This window comes from Chiloscyllium punctatum, chromosome 10 (genome assembly GCF_047496795.1).
Source record: "Chiloscyllium punctatum isolate Juve2018m chromosome 10, sChiPun1.3, whole genome shotgun sequence".
Taxonomy (NCBI): domain Eukaryota; kingdom Metazoa; phylum Chordata; class Chondrichthyes; order Orectolobiformes; family Hemiscylliidae; genus Chiloscyllium; species Chiloscyllium punctatum.
In genome coordinates this window covers 109342512-109368232 of record NC_092748.1, presented here as the reverse complement: position 1 = coordinate 109368232, position 25721 = coordinate 109342512, and the positions used below count along the sequence as shown (strand labels likewise).

The 25721-nt window shown below is 44.2% G+C and overlaps 1 protein-coding gene across 4 annotated transcripts in view; it reads left to right on the top strand.

Annotated features, from left to right (window-relative positions):
* The window catches only part of sema5ba (sema domain, seven thrombospondin repeats (type 1 and type 1-like), transmembrane domain (TM) and short cytoplasmic domain, (semaphorin) 5Ba), a 335820-nt gene that overhangs the window by 269873 nt on the left and 40226 nt on the right, over positions 1–25721 (top strand). For all 4 annotated transcript variants that reach the window (XM_072579920.1, XM_072579916.1, XM_072579917.1 and 1 more), the window contains exons 15-17: positions 672–815; positions 8039–8186; positions 23247–23472. In XM_072579920.1, the coding sequence (XP_072436021.1) occupies positions 672–815; positions 8039–8186; positions 23247–23472 (518 nt within the window). The remainder of the gene's footprint in view (positions 1–671; positions 816–8038; positions 8187–23246; positions 23473–25721) is intronic.

The following is a 25721-nucleotide window of genomic DNA, read 5'->3' as shown; positions in this document are numbered from 1 at the left end:
AGCTGCCTTTTAGGATTTAGATACACCAGTGTAACACTAAACACATAGTATTTACACACAACTGTATGAAGTAGGCCATTGTGCCCCTCAAGCTTGCTCCCTGTTATTCAATAAGATCGTGGTTGATTATAATTCGAGATTCATAGAATCTCTACAGTGTGGAAGCAGGTCATTTGGTCCATCGAGTCCACACCAATCATTGCACCCAGACCCACCCCTCTACCATATCCCTGTAACCCTGCATTTTCCATCACTAACCCACTGAGCCTGCACTTTCCCAGATACAATGGGCAACTTAGCATGGCCCATCCACCTAACCTGTACATCTTTGGACTGTGAGAGGAAGCCAGACCAGGTAATATAAATGTGCATTGGTAAAGTTGTTGCAATTTGGTGCCAACTAACCTCTATCCTTACTCTTGGTGTTGTCTGTACTTGGGATCCTAGCTTTTCACTGAAGTCCCTCTGTCTTCCTGTACTGGCTGAGGTTACCTTGAAGGTCCCACCCTCTCAATCTCACCCCTTGCCTGATACATGATGGCCATCAGGTTAAACTCACCGTCAGTTGTCTCTCTATAAGAGAGAGCAGCCCCATGGTCCTCTGGGACTATGGTCCTCTTTACCTTACCTTTACTGCTAACTCTTTTATTCTGTCTTGTGTCTGTGTTAAGGAATGGAGGTTGGACGGTCTGGGCTTCCTGGGCTCCATGCAGTACGACCTGTGGCATTGGGTTTCAGGTTCGGCAGCGATCCTGCAGTAATCCTACTCCTCGCTATGGAGGAAGAGTGTGCGTCGGCCAGAGCAGGGAGGAGAGGTAAGCTTGGCTCTTTTCCATCACCTCTTCCAAAATCACTGCAAATTTCTGGAGGAGGGAGGGTAGTTCAAATACACCAGGGGATTTGGCTCCTGTGTTTTTTCTTTATCTGACCTCTTTCTGTATGTTATTGAGACTTCCCGCCTTCCTTCCCACCACAGAACATCGACTCCTTTCTTTGGCTGAAAGAAAGAGAGAGGCGAAAGAGGTAAGGAAAGAGAGACAGAAGTGAAGCAGATAAGGAAACACCAAAAGATGAAAGAAATAGAGAGAGAGAGAGAGAGAGAGCATGACAGGGAGAGAAAGATGGAAGAGATAAGGAAAAGGATGAAGAGAGATGTGAAAGAAATTAAAAGTGGGAGAGGTGAAAGAGATAGGGAAAGACTGAAAGCAGAACTGGGAACAAGGGGAAGAAGGGAAGCAGAAAAAGAGAAGACGTTAAAAGAGAGAAAGGGGGAAGGAGAGGAACAAGGTGAGAGAGAGAGAGAGATGATAATGAAAGTTTGTTCAGGGCAAGAGAATGAGGGAAAGAGGGAGGCAAAAGGAAAGAGGGAGAAGATAGAGAAGGAAAATGGCAATAGTGATAGAAAGGAGGGGGGAAGAGAGGAGAGAGAAAAAGAGGGTGAAAAGAAAATAAGAGAAGAAGAAAAGAAATAAAGTGAGAAATGAAGAAAGGAACAAGAACAACGATCAGTTGCATATGTGGTTGTCTGAGGACCTTTTGCCACTTTATGCAAAGGGACACTATTAATGTGTGAATTTTGCCTCTGATGACTGACAGGCTTCTTGACTGGGGAGAGTGTTGATTATTCAATCCAGGCGTTACCAGGTTGCAACTGTCAGTTGGTTAGTTCTGAATTAGATCCTTCCTAACCCAGTCAATATAGAACTGTAAGGATTAGTTGGTCTCAAGCAAGGTGGTGTTTGGGTGGGCTTCAATGTGAGAAAACATGGTCAATGACTCTTTCTCATGATCATTCTGAATGACCATTGTCACCAGCCATGGTAAAGACTGGATCCCTGTTGACCTGCTGGGGCTTTATGATGGCTGTGAAGACACAGTCTTCGTTAAGGCTACCATGATGTGGAGGTGCCAGTGTTAGACTGGGGTGGACAAAGTCAGAAGTCAGATGACACCAGGCTATAGTCTAATAGGTTTATTTTAAATCACAAGCTTTTGGAGTGCTGCTCCTTCATCAGGTGAAGTCCTAACAAAGAACCAACATTCCTGAAGCTTGGGATTTCAAATAAACCTGTTGGACTATAACCTGGTGTCATCTCACTACATTATGCTGTGAAGAATCTTTGGAAGGGAAGAATGAAGATAACTTCAGGAAAGGAAGGGGATAAACTGGAAAACCAACAAAGAACCAACTGTTCGCTCTCTTTGGAATCTATCTCCATCTATCACTTAGTCCTTATCTTCAGTATAAAAACAAACATTTTCCGAGCTACCATCAGTTCTGAGGAAGGATCACCGCAGCTGAAACGTTAACTCCAATTTCTCTCCACAGATGCTGCCCAGCTTTTCCAGCAGTTCTTTCAGTTTTTCTTATTTAGGAAATGGTCCAAGTTTGAATATGAGGAGGATTTCTGTTTCTACAGTGTCTTTTGTAACGTCAAAATGTCCCAAAGTGTTTCACAGCCACTGAAGCTCCTTTGAAGTGCTGACACAGCGGTACTGTGTTTGGTCATTCAACCATTTCTGCTTCCAATGGCTTTCTATGGACTTAGTATAAACAGTTACCAACAGAATAGATCCCATCCTGATGAATCACAGGGCCCTTGATTTTCCTGAAAACCCATCAGTAAAACAGGTCAGTGTAGGGTGACCTAGCAATACTCCAGCAATAGCTACTGAGCGTGCCCATTGGAAGGATGTCACGATGAGTTCAGATCATATGGGACTGAGACCTGATGGATGAAGGAACAACCAAAACCCTACTCCACAAGGTGTATGTTTATAGTTTATAATTGTTAGTGATTTTCACTAGCATTGTGCCAACTCCGCATGTGTCTCAGAGGAGTTGATGGGTGTAGTGGTAATGCCACTTGACAAGTAATCCAGATGCCCAGAGTTTATGATTTAGGAACATGAGTTCAAATCTATTTAAATTTTGTTGATAAATCTGGAATTATCAAAAGACGTGGGAACAGAAATAGGCAGTTCAGCCCATTGATTCTGCTCCACAGTTCAATGAGATCATGGCTGACTTGATAATTCTCAACTCTGAATTCTTGTCTTTTTCTCATAATCCTTGATTCCCTTACTGATTAAAAATCTCTATGTCCAACCCTTAATGATCCAGCCTCGACAGCCCTTGTGTTAAAGATTTCCACAGATTCACTACCCTCTGAGAGGAGGAATTCCTCCTCATCCCTGTGTTAAATGGGGTGAACTCCTTATTCTGAGATTACGCCTGTGGTCCTAGACTCTCCCACAAGGGGAAATAATCTCCCAAAATCTGCCCTGTCAAGCCCAGAATGCCACCTATTCAACCTGTCCTCTTAAGAAAGTGCCTCCATTTCTGGAATTGAAAGCTGGTCTCAGTAATGGGAACTACAGAAATAATCATAGACAGCAGTGAAAACCCATCTGGTTCACTAAAGTCCTTTAGGAAAATAAACTTGCTGTCCTGATTTGGTCTGTCCTGTGTGAGACTCAAGCTCAACAGCAGTGCGGCTGACACTGAGCAAACCACTGAGTTCAATGACAATTAGGGATGGCCAATAAATGTTGGCCTTACCAGTGACACCCCATGAAAGACGAAAGAAAATTAAAAGCACTGGAGCTGCTTAGACATTCCTACAGCTGAATCGGGTTGGTAACAATTTGCCGCGGCAGATTCGCTGCCGATGATTAGCCACTGCCAGTTCACCACCAGCGTTTCTCCACTGGGGTCGTTTGACCTCTGGAGATTATTCACCACCGGAAATATATACATGTACTGATTGTTTTCCCTCCCGCCTGTTCTTTCATACTTCTCAGTCCCCTTTATTTATACAACTACATACTACATATTGATTAAAAAAAAGGTAAAATAAACATCATTTTATTGGTTTATATATAAAAATGAGTTACAAACTTAAACGAGAAAATGGAAATATATCTTAAAAATCTTTGTAGTGGCAGTAAAATCTCACATTAATATTAAACAATGAAATTTCAGTTCATTTGATAGTTATGCGCTATTCCTCTAAGATATTCCAAACAATCTCTTTCGCCGTATTCAAGAACTTTTTTTAATTCTATTGTCTGCGTCTCGATACTTTTTTAGCTTTATTTGTGGTGGCCCCTTTGTTCACATCAGCAAAACTTAATACTTGAATCACTCTTGGATAGTTTATCAAAAACATATATAAAACCATCATGGTAAAACTTCTTATTTCCACGTTGACTAATAATTTCTGTTTCCATACTAAAAATTCCTGTTCCAAAAATACAAGCTTAAAAAAAAATTCTCCTGTAATGAAAATAAGTTGTTACTGAAACAACGCAAACACTACCTTAACCAATACAACGACAATTTTTTATACCACCAATATTCAAAGTATACGACTTACTTGTGGTGGTGAATCATCTTCAGTGGCCAATGGGTGGTGGCTAAGTGTCCTCGGTGGTCAAAAGGCAGTGTCTATTCGTTGACGATGAATCTACTGTGGCAAATGGTCCCATCACGGCTGGATCATAGATAAGAACAGGAAATCCTGGTGAATATTCAGTAACTCTTGAAAGAGTTGTAGAAATAACTGGAATCAATTGACCACTGCTTCTGCTGCACCATTGATGCCAAATGCCAACATTCATTGGGGCTATTTGAGGCAAAGGGTTTTCACCCAGTGAGTGGGGGTAGGGTCTGGAATGCATTGCCTGGGAGGGAACCCTCAAAACCTTTAAAAAAAAGTTTAAAATTCCACAACACCAGGTAATAGTCCAACAGGTTTATTTGGAAGTACTAGCTTTCGTAGCACTGCTCCTTCATCAGCTACCTGTTGATGGAGCAGCACTCTGAAAGCTTGTGCTTCCAAATTAATCTATTAGATTAGATTACTTAGTGTGGAAACAGGCCCTTCGGCCCAACAAGTTCACACCAACCTGCCGAAGTGCAACCAACCCAGACCCATTCCCTTACATTTCACCCCTTCACCTAACACTAGGGCGGCATGGTGGCACAGTGGTTAGCACTGCTGCCTCACAGCGCCAGAGACCCAGGTTCAATTCCCGCCTCAGGCGACTGACTGTGTGGAGTTTGCACATTCTCCCCGTGTCTACGTGGGTTTCCTCCGGGTGCTCCGGTTTCTCCCACAATCCAAAAATGTGCAGGTCAGGTGAATTGGCCATGCTAAATTGCCTGTAGTGTTAGGTGAAGGGGTAAGTGTAGGGGAATGTGTCTGGGTGGGTTGCGCTTTGGCAGGTTGGTGTGGACTTGTTGGGCCGAAGGGCCTGTTTCCACACTGTAAGTAATCTAATCTAATCTACTACGGGCAATTTAGCATGGCCAATTCGCCTGACCTGCACATTTTTGGACTGTGGGAGGAAACCGGGGCACCTGGAGTAAACCCACGCAGACACAGGGAGAATGTGCAAACTCCACACAGTCAGTCGCCTGAGGCGGGCATTGAACTCGGGTCTCTGGTGCTGTGAGGTAACAGTGCTTGCCACTGTGCCATCAAATCTGTTGGACAATAACCTGGTGTTGTGGGATTTTTAACTTTGTCCACCCCAGTCCAACACCAGCTCCTCCACAGCATGGCTTGAAAACAAAACAACATGGATGATCTTTTGAAGCATTCAAGGCTATCGCATAGTACAGGAAAGCTGAACTAGTATACATTTAGTATAGATGTGATGGGCTGAAAGGCCTCTTGTGCTGTTTATGATTCTATATTTGCTGACCTCCCTCACCAGCGGCACCGACTCACCCCATCTCAAACCAATCCAGGTCCCTTTATGCTCTTCACCTCACCCAGCAGTTGAGGAGACAGCTTTCTTCTCTTGCAAGATTCAACAACCAACGTTCATTGGCATGGAACGTTAAGTCCACTTTCTTGTGCACATATTTCCATTCTTATTCCAGATTCCCAGGCTTCACAGCATTATGCATTTCTGTGAATGGAGCTACACATTCCCAGAATGCCTACAGTGAGGAAACAGGCCATTCGGCCCCTTGAGTTCAGACCGTCCCTCCAAAGAACATCCCACCCCATATCTGTAACCCTGCACTTCCCCTGACTAATCCACCTAGCCTGCACATCCTCGATACTATGGGTAATTTCCCATGGCCAATCCACCTAACCTGCACATCTTTGGATTGTGGGAGAAACCAGAGCACCCAGAGGGTACCCATGCAGACACGGGGAGAGCATGCAAACCCCACACAGTCACCCGAGGCTGGAATCGAACCTGGGTCCCTGGCATTGCAGTGCTGACACTGAGCCACCGTGCCATCCAGGTCAGGTCCTAGGACACTGGGCCTTTTGCTGTCAGTCTGACGAGCTGTGAAAGTACAGACAGACATGGGGGTAAAGTCTAAGGTCTGGGATAAACAGCAAAATGCTGCTCTCTGAGACACTGGTGTGCGCTGGTGACTGTACAGTTTCTCTGGGTGGCTGAAAATGCGAACAGAAACAGCAAGTCAAAAGCAAAATACTACGGATGCTGGGAATTGGAAATAAAATCAGCAAATGATGGAAGTGCTCTGTGGAGAGAGATAAAAATGCTTCAATACTTCGGGTCAATGAAGCTCCATTGGAACCGTCCTAGTGGATGATTGTCAACCTGAAACGTTAACTCAGTTTGTCACCCTCCACAGCTGCTGCCTGACCTGCTGGGCGGTTGCCAGTATTTTCTGTTTTCATTTTACATTTCCTGCATCCCGTAGTATTTTGCATTTTTGCTGCAGTGTTTGATTTAGAAACATCCAGAATCTTTGGCAAGCTGCCTTACATTTTATTGTTGGCAGTGAGCAGTGATTTGGTTTTCCGTGCCTGTTAAAAAACCCTCCTTTGATTGGATCACGTCTAGGGTGTGGTCAAGACAAGGTCACCCTCTGTATCTCAGCTATTCGCCACCTACCCCTGTCACAGAGTCCCTACAGTGTGGAAACAGGCCATCGAGTCCACACTGACCCTCTGAAGAGCATCTCACCCAGAAGTATCCCCCTCAACTTTCCCTATAAACCTGAATTTCCCATTGGCTAACCCACCTGGACTGCACATTCCTGGACACTATGGGCAATTTAGCATGGCCAATCCACCTAACCTGCACATCTTTAGACTGTGGGAGGAAACCAGAGTACCTCAATGCAGACTCGGGGAGAATGTGCAAACTCCACACAGACAGTTGCCTGAGGGTGGACTCGAACTCAGGTCCCTGGCGCTGTGAGGCAGCAGTGCTGACCACTGAGCCACCGTGCCCTGGTCAGGCTGGGGCCCATGTCCTCTGGCTGATGCCTAATTCACATTTGTGAGGTGGGCTTTGCAGGTCAAGCCAGCCTTTATTGCCCGTCCCTAGTTGCCCTGGAGGAAGTGGTGGCAAGCTGCTTTCATGCACTGCTGCTGTCCACCAGCGGCAGCACGTAGAACCAACCCATTTCTTTTCCAGGAGGGTGTTCCAGGATTTTCACACAGCGACAGTGAGGGAGCAGTGATATAGTTTGGGGAGGTGTGACTTGGGGGCTGCCCCCTTGTCTTCCCAGATGGTGAAGATGCCAGGTTTAGGGGACACTGTTGCAGAAGCCTTTGCAGAGCTTCCCCACTCTCTGTTGTCCTTATGCCACCTCAACAGCTTGTGTTCCAATGGAAAAGCGTGAAATGTGGACCCAGGCTATCGAGTATACAAATGTACAATTAAAGAGTGGGAGTAGACCACTCCATCCTTTGACACTGCTCCAATATGCTCTGTTCCTGATGAAGGGCTTTTGCCCGAAACATCAATTTTCCTGCTCCTTGGATGCTGCCTGAACTGCTGTGCTTTTCTAGCACCACTCTAATCTAGAATCCAATATTCCATAAGGTCATATGTGTCCTGATTACTCTATATTTAACCTACAATGAACGCTTTTACTAATCAAGAATCTATCTAACCCTAACCCTGTCTTAAAAATATTCAAGGACTCTGCTTCCGCTGCCTTTTGAGGAAAAGCGGTCATGACCTTTCAAGATCAAGTCTTCTTTCCTGACCGGTCGTTGATCTTTATTGAAGCTGTCTTCTTTCCTTTCAGATTTTGCAATGAGAATGCAGCTTGCCCGCTACCCGTGTTGTGGTCAAGCTGGGGCCCGTGGACTAGATGCAGTGCTGATTGTGGTGGAGGCATGCACTCGAGACAGAGAAGCTGTGAAAACGGCAACAACTGCCCGGGCTGCAATGTGGTACGTGTAAATGTCTGAAGACAGTGGAAAGTAACTCATCTGTCAGTGCCCTCAATTACACCCCCATCCCAGCTCCTCTGATTCCTAAATTCCAACCTGTTGCACCCATAATTACATGGGACATTACAATCCATGGAATGCGTGGCCAGCGGTGGTGGTGGAAGCAGAGTCATTAGGGACATTTAAGCGCCTGCTGGACATGCACATGGACAGCAGTGAATTGAAGGTTGCGTGGTAAGGTTATATTATGTTACATTAGGATTAATCCTTGGCACAACATCGTAGGCCGAAGGGCCTGTTCTGTGCTGTACTTTTCTATGTTCTATGTTCTAACCTGACAGATACTTACCAAGGAGATAGACCATGAGACAAAGAAAGAAAGAGAAAAAGCCTCCTTTTAAACACCTTATGTGACCTTACCAAGCTCTTTATGGTTAAAGCCGTAATTCGGAAATGTAGTCACACATTGCCAGGAGTGGAGGTGGAGGCAGATATGATCGGGGCATTTAAGGGACTTTGAGATAAGCACATGAATATGCAAGGAATGGAGGGATATGGACCAAGGGCAGGCAGAAGGGATTAGTTTAATTTGGTGTGATGTTCAGCACAACATCGTGGGCTGAAGGGCCTGTTCCTGTTCTATGTTCTATGAACTCAGTATATAATCTGGTATGGTCAGAAGTCAGACAACACCAGGTTATAATCCAACAGGTTTATTTGAAAGCACACCCTTTCAGAGTGTTGCTCCTTCGTCCACCACAGTCCAACTGGGCACCTCCACATCAATGGAGACGGTGAGGCCTGCAGATGCTGGAGATTAGAGTCGAAAAATGTGGCGCTGGAAAAGCACAGTGGGTCAGGCAGCCTCTGAAGGTCAGGAGAGCCAATGTTTTGGGCATAAGCCTGTATCTTGATGAAGGGGTTATACTCGAAAGGTTGACTCTCCCGCTCCTCGGATGCTGCCTGACCTGCTGTGCTTTTCCAGCACCACACTTTTCAACTTCTGCATCCTAATCTGGTACGTGTATAGGAATCTAAGAGATTGAAAAGAATTAAGAGACTGTTTTCTCTCTCCCACTCTTCCCCGGGGGCCTCAGATTTAAGTTGGTTGGTAAAATGTTTAGAGGGAATATGAAAGCAGTCTTTTTGAGGCAGGTCATGCTGGGGAATGTTCTTGAATTTTACTGCCCAGTTTGATGCTGGAAGCAGAAGTCCTCAACTCCTTTACAATAAACGTAGATCGACACTTGCAGGGCTGCAGTGCAGGTGCTGGAAAGTGGGATTATAATGGACAGCTGGTTCATTCAGCTGCGCAGACACAATGGGCCGAATGGCCACTTTCTGTGCTGTCACTTTTCTATGGTTCTGCAGTTTTCTCTTTTTTTCCCCTCTCTGTCTTTCCCTTTCTCGTCACTTCATCCACATTCTGCCTTTCTTCCTGCAGACTTCTGGACATATCCTGGTTTGTGAGCTTTAATGAACCCCTGAGAAATTTGTTCACAGGAGGAAGCAGCACTTCTGTCATCACTTTTGGTTCTTGATTGTTTTCCTTGGATGGGGTTCTGGTTGAGCAGTACTAAGAGTTCTATGTGTTATTGGTCCATTCCCGAATGGATTGTAACGGATATCGTGAGCTCGGCCACACTCACTGACTGTCCCTAATGTCCAGTGACGTCTTGTGTTAAGTCAAAGTCGCAAGTCTCAGGTTGGAAATCCCTGTCTCTCTTCAATGAAAATGAAAATGACACAAGTCTAGAAGAAAATCAGAGAGAGAGGTCAGGTTGTGAACCCATGGGGGAGATTTCTATATTAAATCCACACATCTGCTCTGGGAAAGCTTTACTATACTCTGAAAAAAAAACAGAAGTGAAGTAGAAATCGTGGAAGAATTCCAAATGCATCAATTGTCAAAATGCTCAGGGTTGGTGAGCAAAGATTTCTGAGTGGAGACAATTTGATTCATAAGGAATTTTTTTTAAAGACATTATTGCCATAATCTTTTGTAAATTTGTTTTGACTTTTACTCCTTAAGTAGGCTGGAATGTGTTTGCATACAAATCACCTATAAGCCGACTTAGAAAAGAATCGTGCTTGTGAATTCGTATTTCAAAAGATATACAGTCCAACACAGAACAATTTTAAATTGGATACAAATATGCACTGGGGGAAGGGATGGTAGCGAGCCATGAAGTATGTTTTCTTCAATGTCAATTTACAATCCAAATCTTATTAATAAATCTTGTGTCTGCATGCACTTTGTGTCTACACCAGTTAACCTCTGGTTCTCAGAGTTTCTTAAACTCCTGTCAACGTTTTCCCATAATAATTTCTGTGCCCACATTTACAAATGGGTTTATCTGAATAAACCCTTTAGTCCCTGGATGCTCACAATTTGCTCAAATTGCTTTAGCATCTTAGAATCATAGGACCAAACATTACAGAAATACACTACAACCTACAATGGTCCCACTTTACTGCACTAGGCCCATTGCCGTGAATGCTATAACACTTCAAGTGCACAGCCAAGTACTATTTAAATATGGCAAATGGGATTTGAATTTTAAAAAAAGGTCTGGAATGAAGAGTCTAATGATGATCTTGAAACTATTGTTGATTGTTGGAAAAACCCATCTGGTTCACTAATGTCCTTTCGGGCAGGAAACTGCCATCCTTATCTGGTCTGGCCTACATGTGACTCAGGAACCACAGAAGTGTGGTTGACTTTTAAATATCCCTGTGGGCAATTAGGTTCAACTGTCCTCTGAAAATGTTGCAGTCGCCATCTTGCCTCAGTACTTGAAAAAAGTGAGGACTGCAGATGCTGGAGATCAGAGTCTAGATTAGAGTGATTTGGAGATGCCGGTGTTGGACAAGGGTGTACAAAGTTAAAAATCACACAACACCAGGTTATAGTCCAACGCGTTTAATTGGAAGCACACTAGCTTTTGGAGCATTGCTTCTTCATCAGGTGAGGGCTGAAGCCTAACACAGAATTTATAGCAAAAATTTACAGTGTGAAGTGGTGCTGGAAAAGCACAGCAGGTCAGGCAGCATCCGAGGAACAGGGCAAAAGCCCTTCCTGATGAAAGGATTTTGCCCAAAACGTCGATTTTCCTGCTCCTTGGATGCTGCCTGACCTGCTGTGCTTTTCCAGCACCACTCTAATCTAGACTCAGTACTTGAAAAGTCTAATGCCTCAAGTGAAGATTAAATTAGAATTTAAAATTGACTTATTTCACCATAAGCGCTTATGCTTATCCATTGACTTGTCCTTTGAGATGTTTAATGCCTCTTCATTCATATTTGATGGCCCTTCCAGGGCTTAGAGCTAGTGATTTTCTTTTACCAACATCAGTGAAATAAATTTTGACTCTAGTTACTTGAACTTGTATATTGTTAAAAAAGATGTGGTATCGAAACTGTTTGTCTTATATTAATCAGGACAGATGCAAGAGTACCATATTTCAAAGGAAGAAACATGCATGAGAAGAGATTGGTTGGCAAGTCAACTGTGATTGAGGTGGTGCCATGGAGAATGCACGAGGGAACTAATGGCTCCTATGCATTTTGAAATAAAAATTGTAATGTCTGAATGTGTTCATTTTGTCTGCGGTCAACAGGAGTCTATGTAATTTCGAGCAAGAATAAGTGAGTCACCTTAATTTTGATTGTGCAGTTTGTGTCTAATTCCTCTGAAGATATCAATATATTCAGTCAGCTGTGTAGACGAATTGATCTTGTAGTCCCCTCTACATTATTCAGCTGTTTTGTACATTCTGTTATTTCCTGTGTAAACCATTTGTTGGTTTGTTTGACAAAGCAGTCTGACAAAGGAAGGGACTATAGGAGATTAACTAGAATGTTACCAGGGAGAAGTAATGTCATGCTGCTGGAGACTAGAGAAGCTGCGATTCTTCATCTTAGATCTGAGAATGTCAAGGGGAGATTTAATCGTGGAGTTCCAAATTATGAAGGGTATAATTTGGAACTAGAGTAACTGGGGAGAACCATTTTTACTGGAGGAGACGGATTTAAAGTTAGAAAACCTTACTGAAATGGGCAAGATTATAGCGGAGGTGATGGCCTGGTGGTATTATCGCTGGCCTGTTAGTCAAACTGCACGCCCCTGCTTCCCAGGTCCAATGTTCCTATTTAGTGTCCAGTCATGAGCTGCTTGTTTTGCTTCCAATCCAAGTGACAGTCTGGGGCAAAGAGAAGACTGAGAGGTTACTTTATAGACCTCGTTGAAGGTTTTTATAGGGTAGATGTAAAGGAAGAATTTATGGTGTGACCAAAACCAACAACCATAAAGATAGTGACTAATAAAATCCATAAATAGGAGTGCCTTTATCTAAAGAATGGTTACAATGTGGAGGTTGATATCACAGGGAGTGGTCGAGCTGATTTTCTTCTTTTCATTCATGGGATATGGGCATCGCTGGCTAGGCCAGCCTTTGTTGGCCATCCCTACTTGCTGTTGAACAGAGAGGCTTGCTAGACCACTTCAGAAAGCGATTGAGAGTCAACCACATTGCTGTGGGTCTAGACTCACGTGGGGGTCAGGCAGACAGATTTCCTCCCCAAAAGGACATGAGTGAACCTGATTGGGTTTGCAGCAATGATCATCATTAGACTTGTTTTCAAATTCCACATTTGTATTGAATTCAAATTCCACCATCTGCCATGGTGGGAGTTGAACTTTCAGTTGCTAGTTCAGTGACAATATGACTCTGTCATTGCCACTCTATGTAGACACAGCTGATGGAAAACCTGGGAGTGACAATGGTACAGTGGTAATGTCAATGGACTAACAGCCAGAGACACATACTAGGAACCTGGGTTCAAACAGCTGCATGGTAGCTAGTGGAATATGCAGCTAGTCTCAGTAATGGTGTAAAAAGCCAACTCATTCATTTGTGCCCTTTTGAAAGGAAATCTGGTGACTCCAGGTCTACAGCAATGTCGGTGACTTTAAACTGCCCTTTGAAATGGACGATCGAGCTGTTTAAGAACATAAGAACTCGGAGGAGGAGTAGGTCATCTGGTCCTTCGAGCCTACTCCCCTATTCAATAAGGTCATGGCTGATCTTTTCATGGTCTCAGCTCCACTTAGCCATCCTCTCACCGTAACCTTTAATTGCTCTACTGTTCAAAAATCTATCCATGTTTGCTTTGAAAACCTTCAACCAGCTCGCCTCAACTGCTTCACTGGGTAGGGAATCCCACAGATTCAGAACCCTTTGGGTGAAAATGTTCCTCCTTAACTCAGTCCTAAATCTGCTCCCTCTTATTTTAACGCTATGCCCCCTTAATCTAGTTCCACCCACCAGTGGAAACAACCTCCCTGCTTCTATCTTATCTATTACCTTTCATAATTTTACATGTTTCTAGAAGATTCCCCCCCCCCTCATTCTTCTAAATTTCCGAATCAGGGATGGGCAACAATGCCCAGGCTCCCTGAAAGAAAAACAAAGATGAGGAAAGAGGACTGTGTCAAATAGGGATTGGGTCAGGTAAAGGACAGTGGGAGGAGGATGGTGAAGAAAATTAACACTTGCCTAAAGGGTTGAATGGTTAATTTCTTTGCTCACTAAGTGACTGTGTTCAGTCCTCAAGGAGATTGGAAGGAAGTTCTCGACTGCTCGCCATTATTTCCCAAATCAAATGGTGAGAAGGACAAATGGTGAAATTGGAATTCAATAAAAATCCGGAAGAAAAAGCTATCCAATGATGACCACGTAACCACTGAGAAATGTTGTAAAAACCCACCTGGTTCACTAATATCCTTCGGGGGAAGAAATCTGCTCTTGTTATGTGGTGTGGCCTACATGTGACTCCAGATCCACATTGGTGCAGTTGAATTGGAGAAAGGCCAATTTTGACGGTATTAGGCAAGAACTTTTGAAAGCTTTTTGGGGGCAGATGTTCACTGGTAAAGGATGGCTGGAAAATGGGAAGCGTTCAGAAATAAGATAACGAGAATCCAGAGAAAGTATATTCTGTCAGGGTGAAAGGAAAGGCTGGTAGGTATAGGGAATGCTGGATGACTAAAGAAATTGAGGGTCTGGTTAAGAAAAAGAAGGAAGCATACGCAAGGTATAGACAGGATAGATAGAGTGAATCCTTGGAAGAGTATAAAGGAAATAGGAGTATACTTAAGAGGGAAATCAGGAGGGCAAAAAGGGGACATGAGTTAGCTTTGGCAAATAGAATTAATGAGAATCCAAAGGGTTTTTACAAATACATTAAGGACAAAAGGGTAACTAGGGAGAGAATAGGGCCCCTCAAAGATCAGCAAGGCGACCTTTGTGTGGAGCTGCAGAAAATGGGGGAGATACTAAATGAGTATTTTGCATCAGTATTTACCGTAGAAAAGAATATGGAAGATATAGACTGTAGGGAAATAGATGGTGACATCTTGCAAAATGTCCAGATTACAGAGGAGGAAGTGCTGGATGTCTTGAAATGCATAAAGTGAATAAATCCCCAGGACCTGATCAGGTGTACCCTAGAACTCTGTGGGAAGCTAGGGAAGTGATTGCTGGGCCTCTTGCTGAGATATTTGTATCATCAATAGTCACAGGTGAGGTGCTGGAAGACAGGAGGTTGGCAAATGTGGTGCCACTATTTAAGAAGGGCAGTAAAGACAAACCAGGGAACTATAGATCGGTGAGCCTGACGTTGGTGGTGGGCAAGTTGTTGGAGGGAATCCTGAGGGACAGGGTGTACATGTATTTGAAAAGGCAAGGACTGATTAGGGATAGTCAACATGGCTTTGTGCGTGGGAAATCGTGTCTCACAAACTTGATTGAGTTTTTTTGAAGAAGTAACAAAGAGGATTGATGAGGGCAGAGCAGTAGATGTGATCTATATGGACTTCAGTAAGGCGTTCGACAAGGTTACCCATGGGAGTCTGATTAGTAAGGTTAGATCTCACAGAATACAGGGAGAACTAGCCATTTGGATACAAAACTGGCTCAAAGATAGAAGACAGAGGGTGGTGGTGGAGGGTTGTTTTTCAGACTGGAGGTCTGTGACCATTTGAGTACCACAAGGATCGGTGCTGGGTCCTCTACTTTTTGTCATTTATATAAATGATTTAGATGCGAGCATAAGAGGTACAGTTAGTAAGTTTGCAGATGTCACCAAAATTGGAAGCGTAGTGGACAGTAAAGAGGGTTAACTCAGATTACAACAAGATCTTGACCAGATGGGCCAATAGGCTGAGAAGTGGCAGATGGAGTTTAATTCAGATAAATGCGAGGTGATGCATTTTGGGAAAGCAAATCTTTGCAGGACTTATACACTTAATGGTAAGGTCCTAAGGATAGGTCCTATGGTCCTAACAAAGAGACCTTGGAGTGCAAGTTGATATCTCCTAGAAAGTGGAGTCACAGGTAGATAGGATAGTGAAGAAGGCATTTGGTATGCTTTCCTTTATTGGTCAGAGTATTGAGTACAGGAGTTGGGAGGTCATGTTGCGGCTGTACAGGACATTGGTTAGGCCACTGTTGGAACATTGCATGCAATTCTGGTCTCCTTCCTATCGTAAAGATGTTGTGAAACTTGAAAGGGTTCAGAAAAGATTTACAAGGATGTTGCCAGGATTGGAGGATTTGAGCTACAGGGAGAGGCTGAACAGGCTGAGGCTGTTTTCCCTGAAGCGTCGGAGGCTGAGGAGTGACCTTATAGAGGTTTACAAAATTATGAGGGGCATGGATAGGATAAATAGACAAAGTCTTTTCCCTGGGGTCAGCGAGTCCAGAACTAGAGGACATAGGTTTAGGGTGAGAGGGGAAAGATATAAAAGAGACCTACGGGGCAACTTTTTCACGCAGAGGGTGGTACATGTATGGAATGAGCTGCCAGAGGATGTGGTGGAGGCTGGTACAATTGCAACATTTAAGAGGAAGTGTTTGGTGGGATATGGGCCGTGTGCTGGTAGGTGGGATTATATTGGGTTGGGATATCTGGTCGGCATGAACGAATTGGACTGAAGGGTCTGTTTCCATGCTGTGCATCTCTATGACTCCATGACTCTTAACTGCCCTCTAGACAATTAGGGATTGGTAATAAATGCTGCCCTACCCAGTGATGCCCACATCCTGTGAACAAACAACATGTCGAATCGTAGAGTCTCACACCACAGAAACTAGTCCATGCCGAACTTAACGCCAAACTGACTAGTCGACCTGCCTGCACCTGGCCAATTTCCGTCCAAATGTTTCCTATTCATTTCCTTATCTAAAACGCTGAAACTGTGCCCGCATCCATAACTTCCTGAAGGAGTTCATGCATTAGCCATGGTAAATGTGAGGTTATGAGGATGGAGGCTGGATCTGGCTGGGATGGTCTACCGAGGGTCGGTACATACTCGATGTGCCAAATGGTCTCTTTATCTGTGATTCTTGTTTGAATGTGTTCAGACCTGAGGCTCTTTGAGACATAGTCCAATCTCTACACCCAGATAAGGTGAAGCTATTTCTGCTCGAAGAAGGCAAAAAGAATGAGGGAGTAGATTTCAAGTGATGTGCAACCGAAGTAAGGGCACTGTGGGGGAAAAAAACATTTTCACTCAGCGAGTAGCTGGGGTGTGGAAGGCACTGCCTGGAAATGTGGTGGAGGCAGGTTCAGTTGAGACGTTGGAGAGGGGCATTGGTGGCTATTTGGATGGAAGCAGCTTGCAGGAATATGGGGAAAAGGTGGGAAATTGGCACTGAGCTGATACAGGCACAATGGGCTAACTGGCCTTTTTCTGCACCATAATGATTCTTTTGTTAGCTTTGGGTTCCCTGAAGAACACTTATCTTGGATATTTTGAACATTGCCCGGGGGATTTTGTAGCTTGGAGTCTTGTGCAGTTGGTTCAAGGAAGGCTGTATCAAGCTGTGGGCTAGGGCCAGCTAAGTGTCAACTCTTCTGAATCCTTCACCAAGGGTCTGTGAAACACATCTGTTCAATATTCACCTCTAATTGAGTTGTTATTTTTTCATAAAATATAACCCGTGTCGAATGGTTCAGACTCTGACCAGGATACTATGTTTCCAATCTGCTTTATGGGTGTCTCCAAATACCGCGCTGATTGTAATTGAAAGCACATTTCACACCTTCCAATCAAGTTTACATTTTTGTTTTATCCGTTTCATATGCTTGGGAATGTTGGAATTCTGAGGAGAAGGACTTGCTTTCCCCTCATCATGAAGGGTTTTCAAAAGCGTAATTACAATGAGTGTTTCCTTCCTGAGAAGAAGATGAAACTTAAATCCTCCATGTTTGGGAATTTGCTAGGGACAGCGGAAGGTTCCCTCACACAAAAGGGTAGTGGGAATCTGGAACCTTCTCCCGTGGAGACTCAGGGAAGGTTGTATTTTTCAAGGCTGAGGTTGGTAGATTTTGGGCTATCAAGGAGTATAGATCTATATGACCATACGTACACACAAACACACATATAGGAACAGGAGTAGACCACTCAGCCCCTCAAGGCTGATCCACCATTCAATGAGATCACGGTTACTCTTTATGTTTTGAGTTCCACATTCTCATCGAGCCTACCTTTGATTCCTTTGCCTCTCAAGAAACTATTTTACCTCTGTCTTAAAGTATTCAATAGCCCTGCATTCAAAGCCTTCTCAAACGGAGAGTTAATCTGCCTTCCACCGTGAGCTTGAACCCATGTGCAACTATCATTGGCCATACCATAACTCCCATCAACTCACATTTACCCAACACTCTTGTCCTTCATGACTTACATTGGCTCCAAGATTGGTGTCATCGCAATTTTAAAATTCTCATCCTTGATTTCAAGACCCTCCATGGCCTCACCTTTATCTCGATCTCCATGACCTCTTCTGGAACTTCCCAACCCTCCAAAAGCTTTGCACTATGTGGAGGCGATAGTGTAGTGACAACATCACTGGTCTAGTAATCCAGGACCCCAGACTAATGTTCTGAGAACATGGGTTTGACTACCACCATGATAGATGGTGAAATCTGGGTTCGGTAAAAATCTGGAATGAAAAGCTAATTCTAACCAAGCTGTCAATTAAAAAAAACCCACCTGGTTCTCAAAGTAGTTAACTGTCCTCTGGGTAATACTGCCCACATCCTGTGATCAAATTTGTAAAATCTTAGCCTCTTGTGTAGGCCCAATGTTCATCACCACACTGTTAGCAGCTGCTCTTTTAACTGCCTAGGCCTTAAATCCTGAAATTGCTCCCTCCCACCTCCTGAAAACCTTCCCATTTCTCACTCTCTGTTTAAGGCAGAGGTTAAGATCTACCTTGTCAACAAAACCTAGCCTTGACTCCCTTACTGTCTGCTCCCGTGGCTCAGTGTTGATGTTATTGGATTTGATGTCAGCCCACCTCTTTTTCTAGATTGACTTCTGAGATATTATCTTTGAAATAGTGCCAAGGAATGCCAAGGAAAGTTGGAGAAATTCCAGGAAGATTTGGTCATATGGGCCTTCTACTTCCAACCAACTCCCCCTTCCCATCTAAGCTGCCAGCATTCATATCAACATGTCCATCCTCACTGTGTACCAGCCTCACCAGGCCTGATGGAAAAGTCAACAAAGACTGTGACCAGATTGGATGACTTTTGGCTCCCAGGCAAACAGACGTTTTCACACATTTATACAACTATTAAGTTAAAAATCACACAACACCAAGTTATATTCCAACAGGTTTATTTGGAAGTACTAGCTTTTGGAGCACTGCTCTTTCGTCAGGTAGCTAGTGGTGCAGGATCATAAGATACAGTGGCTCAGTGGTTAGCACTGCTGCCTCACAGCGCTAGGGACCTGGGTTTGATTTCAGCCTCGGGTGACTGGCTGTGTGGAGTTTGCACATTCTCTTCGTGTCTGTGTGGGATTTCCTCCATAGTCCGAAGATGTGCAGATTAGGTGAATTGGCCATGCTAAATTTCCTATAGTGCTCAGGGATGTGTAGGTTAGGTGCATTGGTCAGGGGTAAACATAGGATAATAGGTTAGGGGAATGGGTCTGGGTGGGCTACTGTTTGGAGAGTCAGTGTGGACTTGTTGGGCCAAAGAGCCTGTTTCCACATTGTAGGAATTCTATGGATTCTACACAGATCATAGTGTCACGCAACTAATATGATAGATTGAACAAACCAGATGACGGTTAAGTCTTTCATCTTTTAGAATGGGTTGCAAGTTTTGATTCATTAATACGTAAATCTCAGAACATCTTTCAAGTCACATTCCCAAGATAACTTAAGGTTTTAGAAAAAAAGGTGGCATCTCAGCTCAAAGGTGCAAAGCAGAACCACCACCTTCTCAAGGGCAACTAGAGACTGGCAATAAAAGCTGGCCCAGCCAGCGACGCCCATGGCCCATGAGTGACTTAACACAAAATTGTTGATGTTTCCACAATTGACCCCCTGGATATTTAACCCTTTATTCTTTGAGACACCAGGGCCAATCTGCAGGGCTGGCCAACTCTCATGAAGACTGTGGGCCAATACATTTCTGAAGATGACACTAGGAGACAGTACTGGAGTCAGGTGGCCGCCCTGAGAAGATGGTGGAAGTAAATTCCATTGATACAGAATGGAGGGGAAAAAAAATATTTAGAGGGTTAAGGGGAAAGAGTGGGGGGAATGCTGCACAGAAGTGAGGCTGGGGCCCAGCTGAAATACTGCGCACAATTCAGGTCACTGCATTAGAGGAAGGATGTGATTTCACTTGAGGGGGTGCAGAGGAGATTCCCCAGGATTTGCCTGGGGTGGAGCATTCCAGCGACGGAGAGAGACTGGATAAGCTCAGTTTGTTTTTTTTTGGAGTGGAGAAGGTTTGTGGGCCCCTGATAGAGATATATAAGATTATGAAAGGCATGGACAGGATGAATTGAAAGCAGCTGTTTTCCCTTAGTCAAAGCGTCACTGAGAAGTGGGAGTAACGTTAAAGCAGAAGGCAGGAGGTTTCGAGGGGATTTGAAAAAAGAAACCTATTTCACTCGGGGTGGTGATGTCTGGAATGCTCTACTTGGGAGGGGAGTTGAGGCAGGAAACCCTAAACCTGTAAAAGGTGCATTTTTTCAACGACTCTCATATCCTTCCTTGATGGTCAATCGATAGTCAGGAACCAAAGATTTCTCAGAGAAACAGTAGCTGAACAATGGGCTACATTCAAAAAAGAAGTGATTGAAGCCCTGTCAAGGTATATTCCCTCAAAAGACAAAGATAGTGTAAACAAATGGGGTGGAGGGGGTGGAGAGGGCGGGAATATTGGTGAAAAGGGTGATAAAAGGAGGAGAAGGGTCAATTTGGGACTAAAAAGTTGATTTACACATTGAGATGAAAACTTTGCTTCTGTTTTTAATGGGGAACATAGATGCTAGCCAGGCTGATGGAGAAGATGTCAACGGACGGGTTCCAAATTGATCAGAAGGTGGATCTGGATAAGCTGGCCATATTTAAAGTTGACAAGGACTGGGACCAGGCGAAAATGAGGACTACAGATGCTGGAGATCAGAGTCGAGAGTGTGGTGCTGGAAAAGCACAGCCAGTCAAGCAACATCCAAGGAGCAGGAGAATCAACGTTTCCTGATGAAGGGCTTTTGCCAGAAATGTCGATTCTCCTGCTCCTTGGATGCTGCCTGACCTGCTGTGATTTTCCAGCACAAGAATTGAGACCAGATGAGAAACATCCACCAAAGTTGAGGGAAGTGAGAATGGAAATTGCAGAAACACTGTCAATGATCTTTTAGATTTGCCAAATCTCAGGGAGGTACCGGAGGACTGGAGAATTATATAGAATAGAATAGAATATCCATTTAATTATATGATGTGGAGGTGCCGGTGTTGGACTGAGGTGGACAAAGTCAGAAGTCACATGACACCAGATTATAGTCCGACATGTTTATTTGAATTCGCAAGTTTTTGGGGCGCTGCTCCTTCGTCAGGGTGAAGGAACTTGTGATTTCAAATAAACCTGTTGGACTATAACCTGATGTCTTATTACCTGGAGAATTATAAACCTTTTACCTGAAAGACTATTATAGACTAGGCCAGATTGGGATGTTTGGTCGGTGTGGACGAGTTGGACCGATGGGTATGTTTCCATGCTGTGTGACTCTATGACCTTTAGTCAATATAAGGACATAAGGATAAATCTAGCAATTACAGGTCAATCAGTTTGATTTCAGAGGTGGGGAAGCTTCTCATAACAGTTAATCAGGATAGAATTTATATTCCCATAGTAAAATGTGGGTTAGCTTAGAAGAGCCAAAATGGATTTCTCAAGGGAAAATTCTGTTAAACTAACATGCTGGGGTTTTGTTGGATTTTATTGAAGTAATGTGCTGGAGTTTTTTGAAGAGATAACAGAGGAGGCTAATGAAAATAATACTGTTAATGTGTTGCATATGGACTTGCAAAAGGCATTGAATGCAGTTCCACACAACAAACCACAACAATAGCTTGTGGATTTCAGGGGACAATAATGATGTGGATACAAAATTGTCAGAGGAACAGGCAACTTATTAATCGAGAGAAATCAGAATTAACCTTTCGGATCCAGTACCCTTCAGAACTGACCTCGAAACGTTAACTCTGATTTCTCTCCACACACACTGCCAGACCTACTGAAATTTTCCAACATTCTGTGTCTTCATTTCTGATTTCCAGCATCCACAGTTCTTTTTATTTATTCATCAACGTTTTTACAAGTTGGAGGAAGATTAGAAGATTCGGAAATCTGTAAGGATTAGTGTCGGGACCTTTGCTTTTCCTGATGTGCGCTATTGATCTAGATTTCGGTGTGCAGGCAACAATTTCAAAGTGTGCAGTAGACTGTAAATTGTAAAGCGGACAGTACAGAATTTCAAAAGGAATATAGACAGGTTGGTGGAGTGAGCTGATAGGTGGAGGATGAGAGGAGAAATGTGAGGTGTTGCCTTTTGGTAAAAAGCACATGGTGAGCACAAACTAAGGGATACAATTTTAAAGAGTTGCAGGAGCAGAAGGATTGGATGTATATGTCATTAAAAGAGGCAGGACAATTGGAGAGAGCAACAAATAAAACACACAGTATCCTTGGTATTGAGTCAAGAGTGTGGTGCTGGAAAAGCACAGCAGGCCAGACAGCATCTGAGGAGCAGGAGAATCGACGTTTCATACATATGCTCTTCATCAGGCATAGAGTACAAGACTCCTCGGATGCTGCCTGAGCTGCTGTGCTTTTCCAGCACCACCAACCCAGAATAGAGTACAAGAGCAAGGAGGTGATGCTGGCCTTGAACAGGACATTGTTAGACCTCACCTAATCAATGACTCTATGACAATTCTGGGCATCACCCTTTAGATGATGCACTGGAGAGACCACACAAGAGGTTGACAAGACTGTTTCAAGGGAGAAACTTCAGTTACAAAGATATCTCTGAGAAGATTGGATTGTTTTCCTCATGGAAGGCTAAGAGGAGATTGGATTGAGATTTTCAAAATCATGAGGGGTCTGGACATATCATATAGGGGAAACTATTCCTTGTGAAAAATGGGGAATGAGAGAGAGCGAGCACAGCTCAGAAGTGATTTACAAAAGATTCAAATGGAATATGCAAAGGAAGCTTTTCTTTATCAGCGAGTTGTTCTGGAGTGTGCTGACTAGAAATCCTGATGGAGATAGGTTCAATTAAGGCATTCAGCAGCTGGTTAGATGATCTGTTTGACAAGAAACAATATGCAGGGTTATGGGCAGGGCAGCAGCACGAAGTCATCATGCTCATTTGGAGAGCCGGTGTAGACATTGCTGGGCCCGTTGGCTTTCTTCTACACAGTGACAGTTCTTTGATTCTGTAGCTGGAGCTGTAACTGTAACCAGCCAGAAACCTGCCACATGCACTATTCCATGATTGTGATTTGTGTTGCTCGAAATGGAAACAGAATGGTTTCTGTCATGGAATTGGCATGGAAGCAGAAAGTTTGAGTCTTTGATGATTTTTCTCTCCCTCTCTCTCTCTCTCTCCCTCTCTCCCTCCACCCCCCACCACCCTCCCCACCCCACCCCCGGCTGTGTCTCTCTCTGTCCCCATCTCCACAGGAGCACAGGGTGTGTAATGTGGACTCCTGCCCAGAGGTACGCAGAAACACACCCTGGACACCCTGGATGCCAGTCAACGTCAGTCAGAACGGAGCCCGGCACGAACAGCGGTTCCGCTACACCTGCCGGGCACCGCTGGCAGATCCACACGATCTACAACTCGGCAAGAAGAGGGTGGATAGCCGCTTCTGTCCTGCGGATGGCACCTCTGCCTGCACCACTGACAGTAAGTCAAGCGAGTGGAAGAGTTACTGAGCTATTAAAGATTAGATTAGATTCTCCTATGATGTGGAAATAGGTCCTTTGGCCCAACAAGTCCACACCGACCCTCCGAGGAGTCACCCACCCAGACCCATTTCCCTCTGACTAATGCACCTAACATTATGGGCAATTTAGCGTGGCCAATTCACCTAACCTGCACACTTTTGGACTGTGGGAGGAAACTGGAGCTCCTGGAGGAAACCCACACAGACACAGGGAGAATGTGCAAACTCCACATAGACAGTCGTCCGAGGCTGGAATCAAACCTGGGTCCGGCTGTGAGGCAACAGTGCTAACCACTGAGCCACCAATCTGCACCCACAAAACCCTGAGCTAATATTCTGGGGGTGGGGGGGGGAAGTGGGAAGTGGGGATGGGCATGTGTTCACCATGGCAAATGGTAAAATTTAAGTTCAATAAAAGAGATAAATTGAATGTCTGTTGGGTTCACTGATGATCTTTATGCCATCCTTATTGGACAAGAGGTCACAATGCCCATCTGGAGAGTCAGCAAAGGGCCAAACACCTTCCTTCTGCACCGTGCCAGTTCTGTTATTCTAGGATTGGACTGCACTTTTGAAGGGCTGGATTTACATGTGACTCCTAACCCACCCCAATATCGTCGACTCTTAACCGCCCTCTGAAATGGCCAAGCATGCGACTCAGTTCAAGGCCAAATGGGGATGGACAGCAGAAACTGGACTTTCCAGTCATGTCCTCATTTCCAAGAGCAGATTTTAATATAGTAAGTGCTGGGTGAGGAGTTGGTGATGCAGCAAATGATTAATTTAATTGGTTATTCATAAAAAGTAAAGTTGCCGTTGTCCAACCTGATCACAGGGCTGTTCTGTCATTAGCAAGAGAGGGAGAGAGAGAGAGAGAGGACTGGCAGTGGTTTAACCTGAGGGTCACCACACCTCAGGTGAGGCCTGAGGTTGGGATGGAGAATTCTTTGTGATAACCACACGTGTGCAGGAATTGAAACCACACTGTTATCAGCACTCTGAATTACAAACTATTTGTCCAGCCAACTGAGCTAACCAAGTCCCATTATTTTAAGGGACATAAAGTACAAGAGCAAGAAACAGCATGGTGGCTCATTGGCTCACACTGCTGCCTCACAGGGACCAGAGTTTAACTCCACCCTCTTTGGAGCATCAGAGGCTGAGGGGTGACCTTATAGAGGTTTACAAAACCATGAGGGGCATGGATAGGATAAATCGGCAAAGTCTTTACCCTGACGTCAGGGAGTACAGAACTATATGGCATAGGTTTGGGGTGAGAGGGGAAAGATATAAAAAAGACCTGAGGGTCAATATTTTCACGCAGAGGGTGGTACGGATATGGAATGAGCTGGCAGAGGAAGTGGTGGAGGTTGGTACAATTGCAACATTTAAGAGGCATTTGGATGGGTATATCTATAGGAAGGATTTGGAGGAATATGGGCAGAGTGCTGGGAGGTGGCACTAGATTGGGTTGGGATATCTGGTCGGCATGGACGGGTTGGACCGAAGGGTCTGTTTCCATGCTGTACATCTCTATGACTCTATCTAAATGGGCAAAAACTCAGCAGGTGCGATACAATATGGAAAAACCTATGGTGATACACTTTGGAAGGAAGAACAGAAGTGATGAGTAATATTTAAGTTGGAAAAGCTGCAGAACAGAAGGATTTGGGCATCTTTGTACATAATCACAGTAAACCACTGTACAAGTTCAGCAGACAGTAGGGAAGGGAAATCAACATGTGGCCTTTATGTCAAAGGGAATTGAATATAAATGTAGGAAGATCTTGATAAAACTATGTAAGATTAGTCAGGCTATGCCTGGAATACTGTGAATAGTTAGTCCGCTTAGCTAAGGAAAGATGCACTGACATTGAAGACATTCCAGAGAAAGTTCTCTTGGCTGATCCCAGGTACAGATGGACTGTCTTATGAGAAGAAGTTGAGTAGAATGGGCTTGTATTAATTGGAGTTTAGAACAAATAAGATTATTAAGGGAGATGACAGGGTGGATGTAAAGAGATTGTTTCCTCTTGTAGGTGAAAGCGGGTACTGCAGATGCTGGAGATTCGAGTCAAGATGAGAGTGGTGCTGGAAAAGCACAGCAGGTCAGGCAGCATCCGAGGAGCAGGAAAATTGACGTTTTGGGCTGACCTGCTGTGCTTTTCCAACACCACTCTAATCCTGTTTCCCCTTGTAGCAGAGTCTT